The 12,609-nt window shown below is 41.0% G+C and overlaps 1 protein-coding gene across 2 annotated transcripts; it reads left to right on the forward strand.

The window, feature by feature from the left end:
- Positions 1-626: 626 nt before the first annotated feature.
- Positions 627-11,337, forward strand: LOC108890030 (NACHT, LRR and PYD domains-containing protein 12-like). 2 transcript variants are annotated; one of them, XM_051071611.1, is made up of 9 exons: positions 627-676; positions 972-1,055; positions 5,234-5,528; positions 5,715-7,500; positions 7,641-7,814; positions 8,070-8,243; positions 9,415-9,588; positions 9,706-9,752; positions 10,040-11,337. In XM_051071611.1, exons 2-9 carry the CDS (start codon positions 1,044-1,046, stop codon positions 10,591-10,593), a joined length of 3,216 nt encoding a protein of 1,071 aa, XP_050927568.1. In that variant the 5' UTR covers positions 627-676; positions 972-1,043; the 3' UTR covers positions 10,594-11,337. The 2 variants fall into 2 exon arrangements, with proteins under 2 accessions (XP_050927568.1, XP_050927569.1); XM_051071612.1 differs by lacking the exon at positions 627-676 and adding an exon at positions 2,757-2,857 and having other exon boundaries at positions 1,023-1,055.
- Positions 11,338-12,609: the final 1,272 nt, after the last annotated feature.

Genomic DNA, 12,609 nt, shown 5'->3' on the forward strand with positions numbered 1-12,609 from the left:
CTACAGTCTGATCATAAACACAACATGGACTGATCAATATGATGTAATAATGATGATACAGCTGATCACCTGCAGAGAGGTGAACAGACACACACACACACACGCTTATTTATGTTTAGACAAAGAGTTAAACTGAACATCCAACCATCCACCCTGACCTCTGACCTGAGAGAAATCACCTGAGTTCATCTGAGTTAACCTGGCCGAGATGAGACCATTGACAGAGTCAGTAAATAATAATCATCAGTTTGTCGTCGGCTCTGAATGAAGTTTGGATGTTTTTGTTTTCAGGGATGAATCCAGAGAAGTTTTAGACTCTGAGGTTTTTAAAACTGCAGCTCAGACCGTCAGTCATCAGATAGTGAAGCAGTGATATTTATTTGTTTATTTTTGTTTATATTTACTTATATTATATCCTCACACACTGACTCACATTATAAACGGATGTTGGTGATGATGATGGATTAAAGTTTAAATCAGTTCCCTGTGAATAAACAGGTTGGACCTGAAGGACTTGTTGAGTTTGGACCAGAGCCACTGAAATATGATCCACTGACTTCTCTCTAACTGCAGGAGGAAGTTCATACCTGACACACTCATCGCTCTGTAATGATTAAGTGTCTGCACACCTGAGGACAGGTAAACTGGAGCAGATGAAACCTCTGAAACACTGAAGGTGGATTAACGTGGCGATACTTAAACATTCTCTCTCCCTGTGATCTTGTTTTCATCACATGTTTAATAAATAGATAATAAATCTTATATATTTTTATATCTATGTTTTATATATTTTACAGAGTTATGTTGTGTTCAGGATGTTTCTTATTCTCTGTATAAATTATATAAATGTTATGTTCAGGTGCAAACTGTTGTGTTTGTATAAACCTCAGTATAAACAGACGTGGAAACCACACCCCCTGGTCAGACCCTCTATTGCCATGGTGACGTGTTTGGATTTTTTTGAATCTCAGGTTATGAGGATGAAGCAGCAGGTGAACAAACATCAGAGTCAGTCAGACGCTGAGAGCTGAGGTGTGTGAAGGATGAGCAGAAAGGTAAGAACAGCTCACCTGTCACCCTCTCTTGCTGCTCTTTTCATCTGAAGCTCCTGTAGTTGTTTATTGGTGTCAATAGGATTTATTTATTTTACATTTTCATGCACAGAATTTTTACTGTTTGATTAAAGTTGTGCCTTTTAATGTCGTCAGTGTGGTTATGAAGGCCTGAGGTTTCTTGGTTTGTCTCTGTAAATTACATTTAAATACTGAATCTTAAATGATTTTAATTGTTTGTTTTTGCCATTTTAAAACTGGAAGTTCATTTCGAAGAAAATGTGAGAGTGCTTGTCTGTTCTGACAGATTTAGAAACAGGGTTAGGGTTTCTTCCACATCATTATGAGGTTTTGTAGGTTTTTCAGGTTGTTCAAACTCCGTCTGAATTCTGCTCTAATGCCCCAACCTGGGGCAACACTATGGTGGAAGCAAAAGCTGGAGCAAAATTATTAAATCAAATAAAAAATAAACCAAAATACAGATGACTGATCTCAGGTCTGAGCTAAAAATCGTTGAAATCTGCACAAACAATAAACTAATTTAGAATATGCACTGTACCTACAGAGCTGCTGCAGCTCATCACTGACATGTTAAAGCAGACAACATCATGCTGACTGGTTGGTTAAACCAGCCAATCACAGCAGCTCACCTGCAGCTCATCAGACACACCTCTTGATAAGATATGATAAGATGATAAGATATGTTCCGTGTCCTTACATCTCATATTACAGATGAAGAATCCAGAGAACATGTGACATAATAACCCTGAGTTAAATCACAGGAGGTTAAACTCCCTTCGTAGTACAGGCCTCAGGCCTCTGATCTGTTTTGTCTTGGCTCTGTGTTTGTCTTGACTGTTTACCCACATAGGATGTTGTGTGTGGTGGTTTTGGAGTTGGCTTTGATACAACGATGAAATGTGCTTTTGTTTTCATTTAGGTGTACGTTCCCTACACCTGCGATAGTTTCTTAATCAGTGTGAAAGGAGGAGGGAATCATTGTGGTTTTGTTAGTCAAAAAGAATTTTGTGCTGTTAGAGTTCTGCTGTCCCAGGTCATCAGATCCGCAGCTGTCTGAGGACGGATCTCAGCCCAGGAGCCCTGTCAATTACATCCAAAACAGATAAATCTACATGTCACCATTTATGTTCAGCCACAGTTAAGAGTCAAAGCTTCAAATAGTAGAAAGTGTGAATTATAAAAAACAAAAAAATAGTAAAAGAAATCCATTCCTTCCATTGGACATAAGCCAGGGTTTCCCTGAGTCCACCAGTACACAGGGGGGTGGGGAAGGTTGTTTAACAGACATCATACTGGGTCTGCCGAGGGCACATTTCCACTTAGTCATACCTCACCTCTTAATGTGTTTTCTCTATCACGTGCTAGATTCACCTGAACTGACTACTTCCAAAGAAAACTGTTGGATCATAAATAACATTTCTCATGTCTGAGGGTTGGAATGCAGATTGACCAGTAAACTGAGAGCTTTGCCTTCAGGCTCAGCTTCACCACCACAGTCCCCAACAACTTCCACATAACTGCTGATTAAGCAACAGTCCAGATCTTGGGGCAGCAGTCAAGTCAAGTCAAGTCAAATTTTATTTATATAGCGCCAATTCACAACAGAAGTTATCTCGAGGCACTGTACATATAGAGCAGGTCTAGACCGTACTCTTTATCTTTATCTTTATCTAAAATTTACAGAGAGAAACCCAACAGATCCCACCATGAGCAGCACTAGGCGACTGTGGCAAGGAAAAACTTCCTTTTAAGAGGCAGAAACCTCGAGCAGAACCAGACTCAAGGTGGGCGGCCATCTGCCTCGACCGGTTGGGTTTAGACAGAAAGAGAGGGGGGTGGGGGAATGGGGTAGGAGAAAGACAACATTGCAGATACACAGACTAAGTCAAAATGTAAATAGTAGTAGTAGTAGTAATAATAATAATAATAATAATAATAATAATAATAATAATAATAACAATAATAATAATAATAATAGTAATAATTATTATTACAGCTAAAGGAATAATAATGACAAACGATGGTACATTAATAGCACTAACACTATCAATAACACTAGTAAATGTTTAATTATTGTTGCATCATGGGTTGAGCTGGATCATGGGAGCAGCAGGAGACTCTCCAGCTCTGGAGGCAGAACCCTGCATTAAGAGACAGTAGAAGAGAGAGAGAGAGAAGCACAGCCTGGGCAGTAATGTGCTTGAGGGAAGAACACACAGTTAAAGTGATGCAGCGATATTAAGACAGTTAATAGTAATCTTGTTGGCAGGACATCATGGACAACATTTACTAACTATTAATCTTAACTGATGCATTGAGACTGACCCAACCCGCCGAGGGAAAAATGGTATCCTGAAATAGGAACCAGAATAATGTGCTAGTTAAAAGTTAAGGCAAAAAGATGAGTTTTTAGTTTGGATTTAAAGGCCACAACTGAGTCAGCCTGTCTAATATCACTAGGGAGGTTGTTCCAGAGGAAAGGGGCCCGATAGGAGAAGGCCCTGCAGCCTGCTGACTTCTTTTTGACTCTGGGGACAAATAGTAGCCCTGCACTCTGAGAACGCAGAGCATGGGATGGAATATAAGGGTTAAGAAGATCAGACAGGTATAAGGGGGCTAACTCATTTAGAATTTTATAAGTCATTAAGAGAACTTTAAAGTCTGATCTAACATGAATAGGGAGCCAGTGAAGGGAGGCTAAAACCGGGGTAACATGGTCAAACCTTCTCGATTTGGTCAGCATTCTAGCTGCAGCATTCTGAACCATTTGCAGACTTTTAGTGCTAGCACGCGGTAGTCCTGAAAGCAAAACATTACAATAATCCAGTCTAGAAGAAACAAAGGCATGGACTAGAATTTCAGCATCTGCCATGGAAAGAAAAGACCGAATCCTAGCTATATTGCGTAGGTGAAAAAAGGCGGTCTTTGTAATGTCTTTAATATGCTGATTGAAGGAAAGAGTACGATCAAGTGTGACACCCAGATTTTTGGCTGTTGTATTTTGAGAGATAACACAGTTGTCAAGGGATATAGTTACATGATCGAACTGGTGTCTATATCGTGCTGGGCCAATAACCAGCATTTCCATTTTGTCTGAATTAAAAAGCAGGAAGTTTTGAGACATCCAGCTTTTAACAGATGACAAGCAGATCTCTAGTTCCCTAATTTGAGAGGCATTATCAGCCTTTATAGGCACATATAGCTGGGTATCATCAGCATAACAGTGAAAATTAATTCCATGACTCTGAATAATTTGGCCAAGAGGAGAAATATAAAGAGAGAAGAGCAGGGGGCCAAGAACAGAACCCTGGGGTACTCCATATTTCACATCAGAAAAGGCTGATACAGTGTTATTACAAGAGACACACTGAGTTTTGTCAGATAAGTAAGATTTTAACCAGCTGAGGGCCACGCCAGAGATTCCAAATCTATTTTCCAGTCGGTCCACGAGTATACGGTGGTCTATAATATCAAAGGCTGCACTAAGATCAAGTAATATGAGCAGAGAGGTGGAACCTGAATCTAAAGAGAGTAGCAGATCATTTACTACTTTAGCAAGTGCTGTTTCAGTAGAGTGAAAGGCCCTAAAAGCAGACTGATACGGTTCAAATAGATTATTATCAGCTAAATGAGCTGAAAGCTGCAGCTCCCTTCCAGCTCAAAGAATGGAATCAAGTTATTCTGACATCAGATGTGGAGGTTCAGACCTCAATTCCTGCCTCTTAACACTGAGCTCCTGATCCCACTGTGCCACTGGAGGTAAACTCAACCAAGGAGGCTGTGTTTTCACCATATTTATTTGTCAGCAGGATTACACAAAAAGTACTAAACTGATCTACACCAGACTTGTTGGAGGGATGGGGCATAGGCCATGGAAGAACCCATTACATTTGGTGCTGATCCTTCAGATTGCAGGATTGGTCTTTTTTTCCCCAAATTTTCATCAGTTTCTCAGGAAATAATGTTTGGCCCCTTGATGTAAAATAACAGATATTTCTGCTGTTGATTTATGAATTTGTACAATTTAGTGCAGATCTAGATTAAGATCTAGTGGTGTAACAGTTGTGACCTTGGTGAAGGTATGGCCTCTACTGAGTGCCATTCTAGTTTCTGTGACTGTATCATGCAACTGTGTGTTGGATTTTCTTTGGTTTTGGTAGGAAAGAAAGATGTCTGCAACAACACGTGAAGAGCTGCTCCTGAGAGCACTGAAGGATCTGGGAGACAATGAGTTAAAAGAGTTTAAGTGGTACCTGCAGAAGTCAGAGGTCCTGGAACGCTTCCCAGTAATCCCAAAGAGTCGACTGGATAAAGCAGACAGGACGGACACTGTGGATCAAATGCTGCAGACCTACTGTGAAAACACTCTTGAGGTGACCAAAAAGGTTTTGAGGAAGCTAGACAGGAATGATCTTGTGCGAATTTTATCAGATCCAAACTCAGAACCTGTAGTAGGTAAGTCATGGAATGATTAAAAGCCATCACATGATTCCTGGCGGCAGTACCTCTGTACAACCAGGCCAGAGGTACTGCTACGAGTAATCAAACTAGCCAGAAATCTTATTCTTATCATTGCTCTAGAAATTCCTGGTTGGCCAAGGAACCTGTTGCTCATCTGTCATCTGTTGTTTGGTCTTTCAGAGGGTTTTGCTGAGTGCCAAAAAAAATTTAAATCCAACCTCATGAAAAAGTTTCAGGATTCATCTGAAAAAGTCAAAAAAGGAGGAAAATCTAAAGTTCAAAATGAAATCTACACAGAAATCTACTTGACAATAGAAGAGAGTGGAAAGGTCAACATGGATCATGAGGTCAGACAGATTGAAACTGCATCCAGGAAACCATCCAGAAAAGAAAAAACTATCAGATGTGAAGACATCTTTAAAGCCTCACCTGGAAGAGATGAACCAATCAGAACAGTGATGACAAAGGGAGTGGCTGGCATTGGGAAAACAGTCTTAACACAGAAGTTCACTCTGGACTGGGCTGAAGACAAAACCAACCAGAACATACACTTCACATTTCCATTCACTTTCAGAGAGCTGAATGTGCTGAGAGAGAAAAAGTTGAGCTTGGTGGAACTTGTTCATCACTTCTTTACTGAAACCAAAGAAGCAGGAATCTGCAGGTTTGAAGAGTTCCAGGTTATGTTCATCTTTGACGGTCTGGATGAGTGTCGACTTCCTCTGGACTTCCACAACACTGAGATCCTGACTGATGTTACAGAGTCCACCTCAGTGGACGTGCTGCTGACAAACCTCATCAGGGGGAAACTGCTTCCCTCTGCTCGCCTCTGGATAACCACACGACCTGCAGCAGCCAATCAGATCCCTCCTGAGTGTGTTGACATGGTGACAGAGGTCAGAGGTTTCACTGAATCTCAAAAACTAGACTACTTCAGGAAGAAATGCAGAGATGAGAAGCTTGTAAGCAAAATCATCCCTCATATCCAGACATCAAGGAGCCTCCAAATCATGTCTAATGTCCCAGTCTTCTGCTGGATCACTGCTACAGTTCTGGAGGATGTGTTGAAAACCAGAGAGGGAGGAGAGCTGCCCAAGACCCTGACTGAGATGTACATCCACTTCCTGGTGGTTCAGTCCAAACTGAAGAACGTCAAGTATGATGGACTTGAGACAAATCCACAGTGGAATCAAGCAAACAAGGAGATGATTCTTGCTCTGGGAAAACTGGCTTTTGAGCAGCTGGAGAAAGGAAACCTGATCTTCTATGAATCAGACCTGACAGAGTGTGGCATCGATATCAGAGCAGCCTCAGTGTACTCAGGAGTGTTCACACAGATCTTTAAAGAGGAGAGAGGACTGTACCAGGACAAGGTGTTCTGCTTCGTCCATCTGAGTGTTCAGGAGTTTCTGGCTGCTCTTCATGTCCATCTGACCTTCATCAACTCTGGAGTCAATCTGCTGTCAGAACCACAAACATCATACTGGATGTCAAAGCTGTCGAGACGCAAATCTAATCTCCACCAGAGTGCTGTGGACAAGGCCTTACAGAGTCCAAATGGACACCTGGACTTGTTCCTTCGCTTCCTCCTGGGTCTTTCACTCGAGACCAATCAGACTCTCCTACGAGGTCTGCTGACACAGACAGGAAGTAGCTCACAGACCAATCGGGAAACAGTCCAGTACATCAAGGAGAGGCTTGATGACAATCTGTCTCCAGAGAAAAGCATCAATCTGTTCCACTGTTTGAATGAACTGAATGATCGTTCTCTAGAGAAGGAGATCCAACAGTCCCTGAGTTCAGGAAGTCTCTCCGATAAACTGTCTCCTGCTCAATGGTCAGCTCTGGTCTTCATCTTACTGTCATCAGAAAAAGATCTGGACGTGTTTGACCTGAAGAAATACTCTGCTTCAGAGGAGGCTCTTCTGAGGCTGCTGCCAGTGGTCAAAGCCTCCAGCAAAGCTTTGTATGTGAAAGGATAAGTAGATTTCATAGTTACAAGTTATGTATTAATATTTGATTTTTAAAAAAGTACTAATAATATTTTTATATGACTAAATATATTCCATATGTACTCAATATATGAACATTTTTGTTTGTTTTCAGAGTGAGTGGCTGTAACCTCTCAGAGAGAAGCTACAAAATTCTGTCCTCAGTTCTCAGCTCCCAGTCCTCTAGTCTGAGAGACCTGGACCTGAGTAACAACAACCTGCAGGATTCAGGAGTGAAGCTATTGTCTCCAGGGTTAGAGAGTCCACACTGTCTACTAGAATGCCTCAGGTCAGGGTACAGCTATTTGCAAAGTGTGATGCTCTCTGGAATTTCTGTTTGATGCCTTGACCCATTTGCCCCCAGTCCACTTAGGTAGATTCAAAGGAACATCTTAGATTGAAAAGTTCAGTAGTACTGCATATGATCATGTCATCACCAGCAGGATGATGTGGTTTATATAAAAGACATTAGTCTGCTTGTGCTGACTTTAAATTAGATGTCCAACAAAGTATTTTTTTTAACATATAACTGACTGATCTTTAGGTTAAGTGGTTGTAACCTGTCATGGAGAGGCTGTGAAGCTCTGTCCTCAGTTCTCTGCTGCCAGTCCTCCATTCTCAAAGAGCTGGAAGTAAGTAACAACGACCTGCAGGATTCAGGAGTGCAGCTTCTCTCTGCTGGACTGCAGAGTCCACACTGTAAACTGGAAACTCTCAGGTCAGAATTCAGCTTTTTAGTCAACTTATGGCCATATAAACGTTGTGTATCTTTATATTATTATGAGCAAATCCCATAAAGAGATCAAAACCAACCACAACATCTATCCTACTATCTTTGTAGCTACAGCCTGAAATAATCTATGCCACTCCACTGCTGTCAAAAAATAAGGACATATTCCTTGGGTGACATATTCCATGGGTAATATGTTTCTTGTGTCACGTTTCTTGGGTGTTCCTTGGATGACATATTTCTTGGATGACATATTCCTCGGGTACTTTTTGTGACATATATCAGACATATGTCAGGCTCTGGCTATGCAATGAATGAATTTGTTTGTCTTCTTGTCCGGTCCCATGACAAAATTCAAAACAAGTAATTCTTATGGCAACAACTGTAGTGCAAGTTCAGAGAGAAAAGAGATCTGTGTATAAATCTGAATCACAGTGCATGCTCTCAGATTTGTCAAATGTGCCCTCAGATGCATGCATTAAAACAACATTGTTTGTGAGTCAAAAGTCTTAGTGTAGTGCCACCTTTGTCTTCACATTAAGTAAGGAAAAGTGATGTTTGAAGCTTGAAAACCACTTTATCCAAATTTTACTGTAATTCCTCTGGTCCTGAGCAATGCCCCTGTTGTTTGACGTTGATGGGATGAGTGGTTGTCATTATGGTTGTTTCTCCATTTATAGTGAGATCTTACTCACATGATTATCTTGTGTCACCAGGTTTTCCAGTAATGTCACTGGTCACTGAAACTTCTGGCCCCTTTCTACAGCATGGTAGTGGCTCAGTTTGATTCTGCTCACCTTTTTTGGTTTTCCATTGGGCAAAAGTTGTGGATAGCACCTTGTGCCCAGTATTATTATTTTTTTCCTCCCAGGTTCCAAACAAGCTAAGGTGATACTTAGAGCAGATGTGAAAATACAGCAGACTACTGACTAGTCAGAGTGAATCGTAACTTCTGCATCATCATTGTGTGAGACAGGATGCTCTGAACAAACCCACCATCTTTAAACAGCCAAGCTGCTGGTAAAAAGTGAATCACGTTGAGCTGGTAGAATTTCTAAGATTATTTAATCAGTGATGGAGAACCATCCAAAGGTACCATGACAACACTAAGCAGAACATTTATTCAACAATTTTGTGTTGGTCTTTCACTGTGATTCAGTCTGTCAGGCTGTCAGGTCACAGAGGAAGGCTGTGCTTCTCTGGCCTCAGCTCTGAGCTCCAACCCCTCCCATTTGAGAGAGCTGGACCTGAGCTACAATCATCCAGGAGACTCAGGAGTGAAGCTGCTGTCTGCTGGACTGGAGGATCGACACTGCCGACTGGAGACTCTCAGGTATTGAGAAAAAAGAGCAGAACACAGTTAGTGCTCATTGTGGGTGGAAGGTTATCAAATGGTCTTGTGTCTGAAATCAAAAGGAATAAGTTGGTTTCACTGTATTTCTTGTTTTAGGGTGGACCATGGTGGAGAGCAGAGGCTAAAGCACGGTCTGAGGAAGTGTAAGTAACATTCCTTGTCTTTCTCAGTTTCTACGGTTGTGTGAGAAATCCACTTTCTATCATTATTACTGGAGAAACAGAAAAACAACTTCATGACTGATAAATACAGACAACAATTTTACACACAAACAGCAGATAACAAGAGACAGCAGCAGCATCAGAGCTGTACTCTCCACTGTACTGACCTGAGGTTTATATACTAGCTGTGCAGGTTTGGTAAATAAAGAATAAAGCTAACAGTGCTTTTAGAAGATAACCTTCTGGTTCTGTCTTATTGTTTCCATCAGACGCCTGTGAACTTGAGCTGGACATAAACACAGCACACAGGAACCTTAAACTGTCTGACAACAACAGGAAGGTGACAGTGGTGAGAGAGGAGCAGCCATATCCTGATCATCCAGAGAGGTTTGACCACTGCTGCTGGCAGCTGCTGTGTACAACTGGTCTGACTGGTCGCTGTTATTGGGAGGTGGAGAGGGAGGGATGTGTTGTTATAGCTGTGACCTACAAGAGAATCAGCAGGAGGGGAAAAAGCGCAGACTGCAGGCTGGGATGGAACGATCAGTGCTGGAGTCTGATCTGCGCTAAGGATTGTTACTCCTTCTGGCACAACAAGAGAGAAAAAGTGGTTCCTATCTCCTACGGTTCCTCCCCCTCTAACAGAGTAGCAGTGTATGTGGACTGTCCTGCTGGCTGTCTGTCCTTCTACAGAGTCTCCTCTGACAAACTGATCCACCTCCACACCTTCAACACCACATTCACTGAACCAGTCTACCCTGCTTTTGGTTTTGGGTTTGGGTACTGGTCTTACGACTCCTCGGTGTCTCTGTGTGAGCTGTAGAGAGCAGAGAGACACCCACAGACCAACACATCATGTAGAGGTGGTCTACAGAGGGAAAATCAGCCCAGTATCCTTAGTGGATGTGAGAGTGTGGAGGTCGGACTAGAGTCCATGTCCCATCAGAGACCTGATGTTAATGTTTTAAATGATTTAAAACATTAGATATTTTTTAGATGTTTCTGGAGCAGTAAAAGCTGAAGATTTTGAGCAGCTTTAGATTGAATCTGGTATAAATTCAGAGCTTTGTACCTGCTGTTTCAGTTCCACAGCACTGACTCTGTCAATACTCTGCTGAGAATCTTTTAACTCTGTTTTAGTCAGATCACATGTTCATAATCAAAGCTTATACTTTCAGTTTATGTTGTTTTCATTATTAGTGCAGGTAAATCTGTGGAGACAGGTGTTTGGATCACACCTGGCCCAGTGCTGTGATCAGTAACCACTGACATCAGGATTTATAAAGCATTGTTACAACAGTTTGTTTGTTTGAAGGAAATATTACAGAACCCTGACACACTGTGATTTTGGTTTTAAAGAAACGTATGTTAAAGGCACTGATTTGAATCTTTTACTTTTGTAAAAACACATTGATTGAAAGGAGCAGATTCATACAAACTAAATTTAAGTCTTAAGAGATACATACTGTTTGTTGTCAGTTCAATTCTTTGTGTTTGTATTATGTTGGCAGAAATACAAAACCTTTGGATTAAGAATTTTTAATAAAGAATCATAAACTGACTTTTTGTCACATTGTGTTTTTGTCTGTTTGATGACTTTGACTCTGAAAATCAAACATTTATATTTTTTTATAGAAGTTAAACTAAACAAACAAATTAGAAAAAGTAAAGAAAAGAAACAGGTCTTATGTCAGTGTGGTGTGAGTCTGTGTTTATAATGAGTAATGGTGTGACTGGGATTATTATGGAGACATGTTTTGTTTGGATGGATTAATCCCATATCTCTGTACTCACCAAGCTCAACAGCTGAGATCTGGGACATTTGGGATCCAGAAGTTGTCACATGATCAGGCAACCGGTGATCAAACCAACAATTCAGTAGATTATCTGTAAAACAGTTTTTACAGTAAGTTACAGTTTAGTCTTTCACCTTTTATCACCACACCAACACTCACTGCCCTCTGCTCAGTTACACCACCATGTTAACTATCAAACTCATCATTCACTGCCCAGTTTAAATTAGTATAACTGCAATATGATGAATCAGTAATCATCACATTGTAAACACTGATCATGACCAAACCCGTATTCTAAGAAGACAACAGCTCTTCACTCGCTCCTCTTTGGTCACCTGACCTCCAGAAAGAGGAGGTGTAGTTATTTCAGACTGAAGTAACACCTGCGGTACACTCGTTTGACCAGCAGGTGTCACCAGTCTGAGGATTTGCAGACCTGCTCCATCTGAAGAACAGAGGTTTACTCAGTTTCAGCTCAGCTGCTTCTACACAGCTTCACCTCTGCTTCAGTTTTAAATCCAAAACACTGACAACCGTTTCATCAAACTACTCCACATCTTCCCGAGCCGATCTGTAGCTGATGAAATGGCCACTTAGCTCCATCTAGTGGACAAACAGTAGAACTACATCTGATGTCTGATCTTTCTGAAACTGACTGGGTTTCTGCCTCAGGTTCCTCTGGTTTGTTAGTCTGATGTTTTGTTTAGACTTGGACTGTGAAGTGATGTATTTAATATAAATATATTTTGGTGTAGTCTAATTTAATACAAATACATTTGAGGGTAGCTTCATTAAAATCTATTTTAGGACACTTTTTTAACATAGACAGTGTTTTGGGGACATTTTACTTACACTTTACACTGATGAAAACTACAGTTAAGATCTGAACAAACAGTGTTTGAGGATGTTTTACCAAATTTGAGGATTATTAAGAGAGACAGTGTGATATACATGATCCACCGTATTCTCCTCTACCAGGTCTACATGGTGTAGAATGAAGATTCACTGTAGTGTGGCCTCCTGCTGATGGTCCAGCTGGTGAA

The sequence above is a fragment of the Lates calcarifer genome, linkage group LG7_1 (genome assembly GCF_001640805.2).
Source record: "Lates calcarifer isolate ASB-BC8 linkage group LG7_1, TLL_Latcal_v3, whole genome shotgun sequence".
Taxonomy (NCBI): Eukaryota; Metazoa; Chordata; class Actinopteri; family Centropomidae; genus Lates; species Lates calcarifer.

Bases quoted from the DNA above. Each gene is read 5' to 3' on its own strand.
- LOC108890030 (XM_051071611.1), top strand. The intron at 7,815-8,069 runs GTCAGGGTACAG...ACTGATCTTTAG, and splicing joins TGTCTACTAGAATGCCTCAG to GTTAAGTGGTTGTAACCTGT. The intron at 9,589-9,705 runs GTATTGAGAAAA...TTCTTGTTTTAG, and splicing joins TGCCGACTGGAGACTCTCAG to GGTGGACCATGGTGGAGAGC.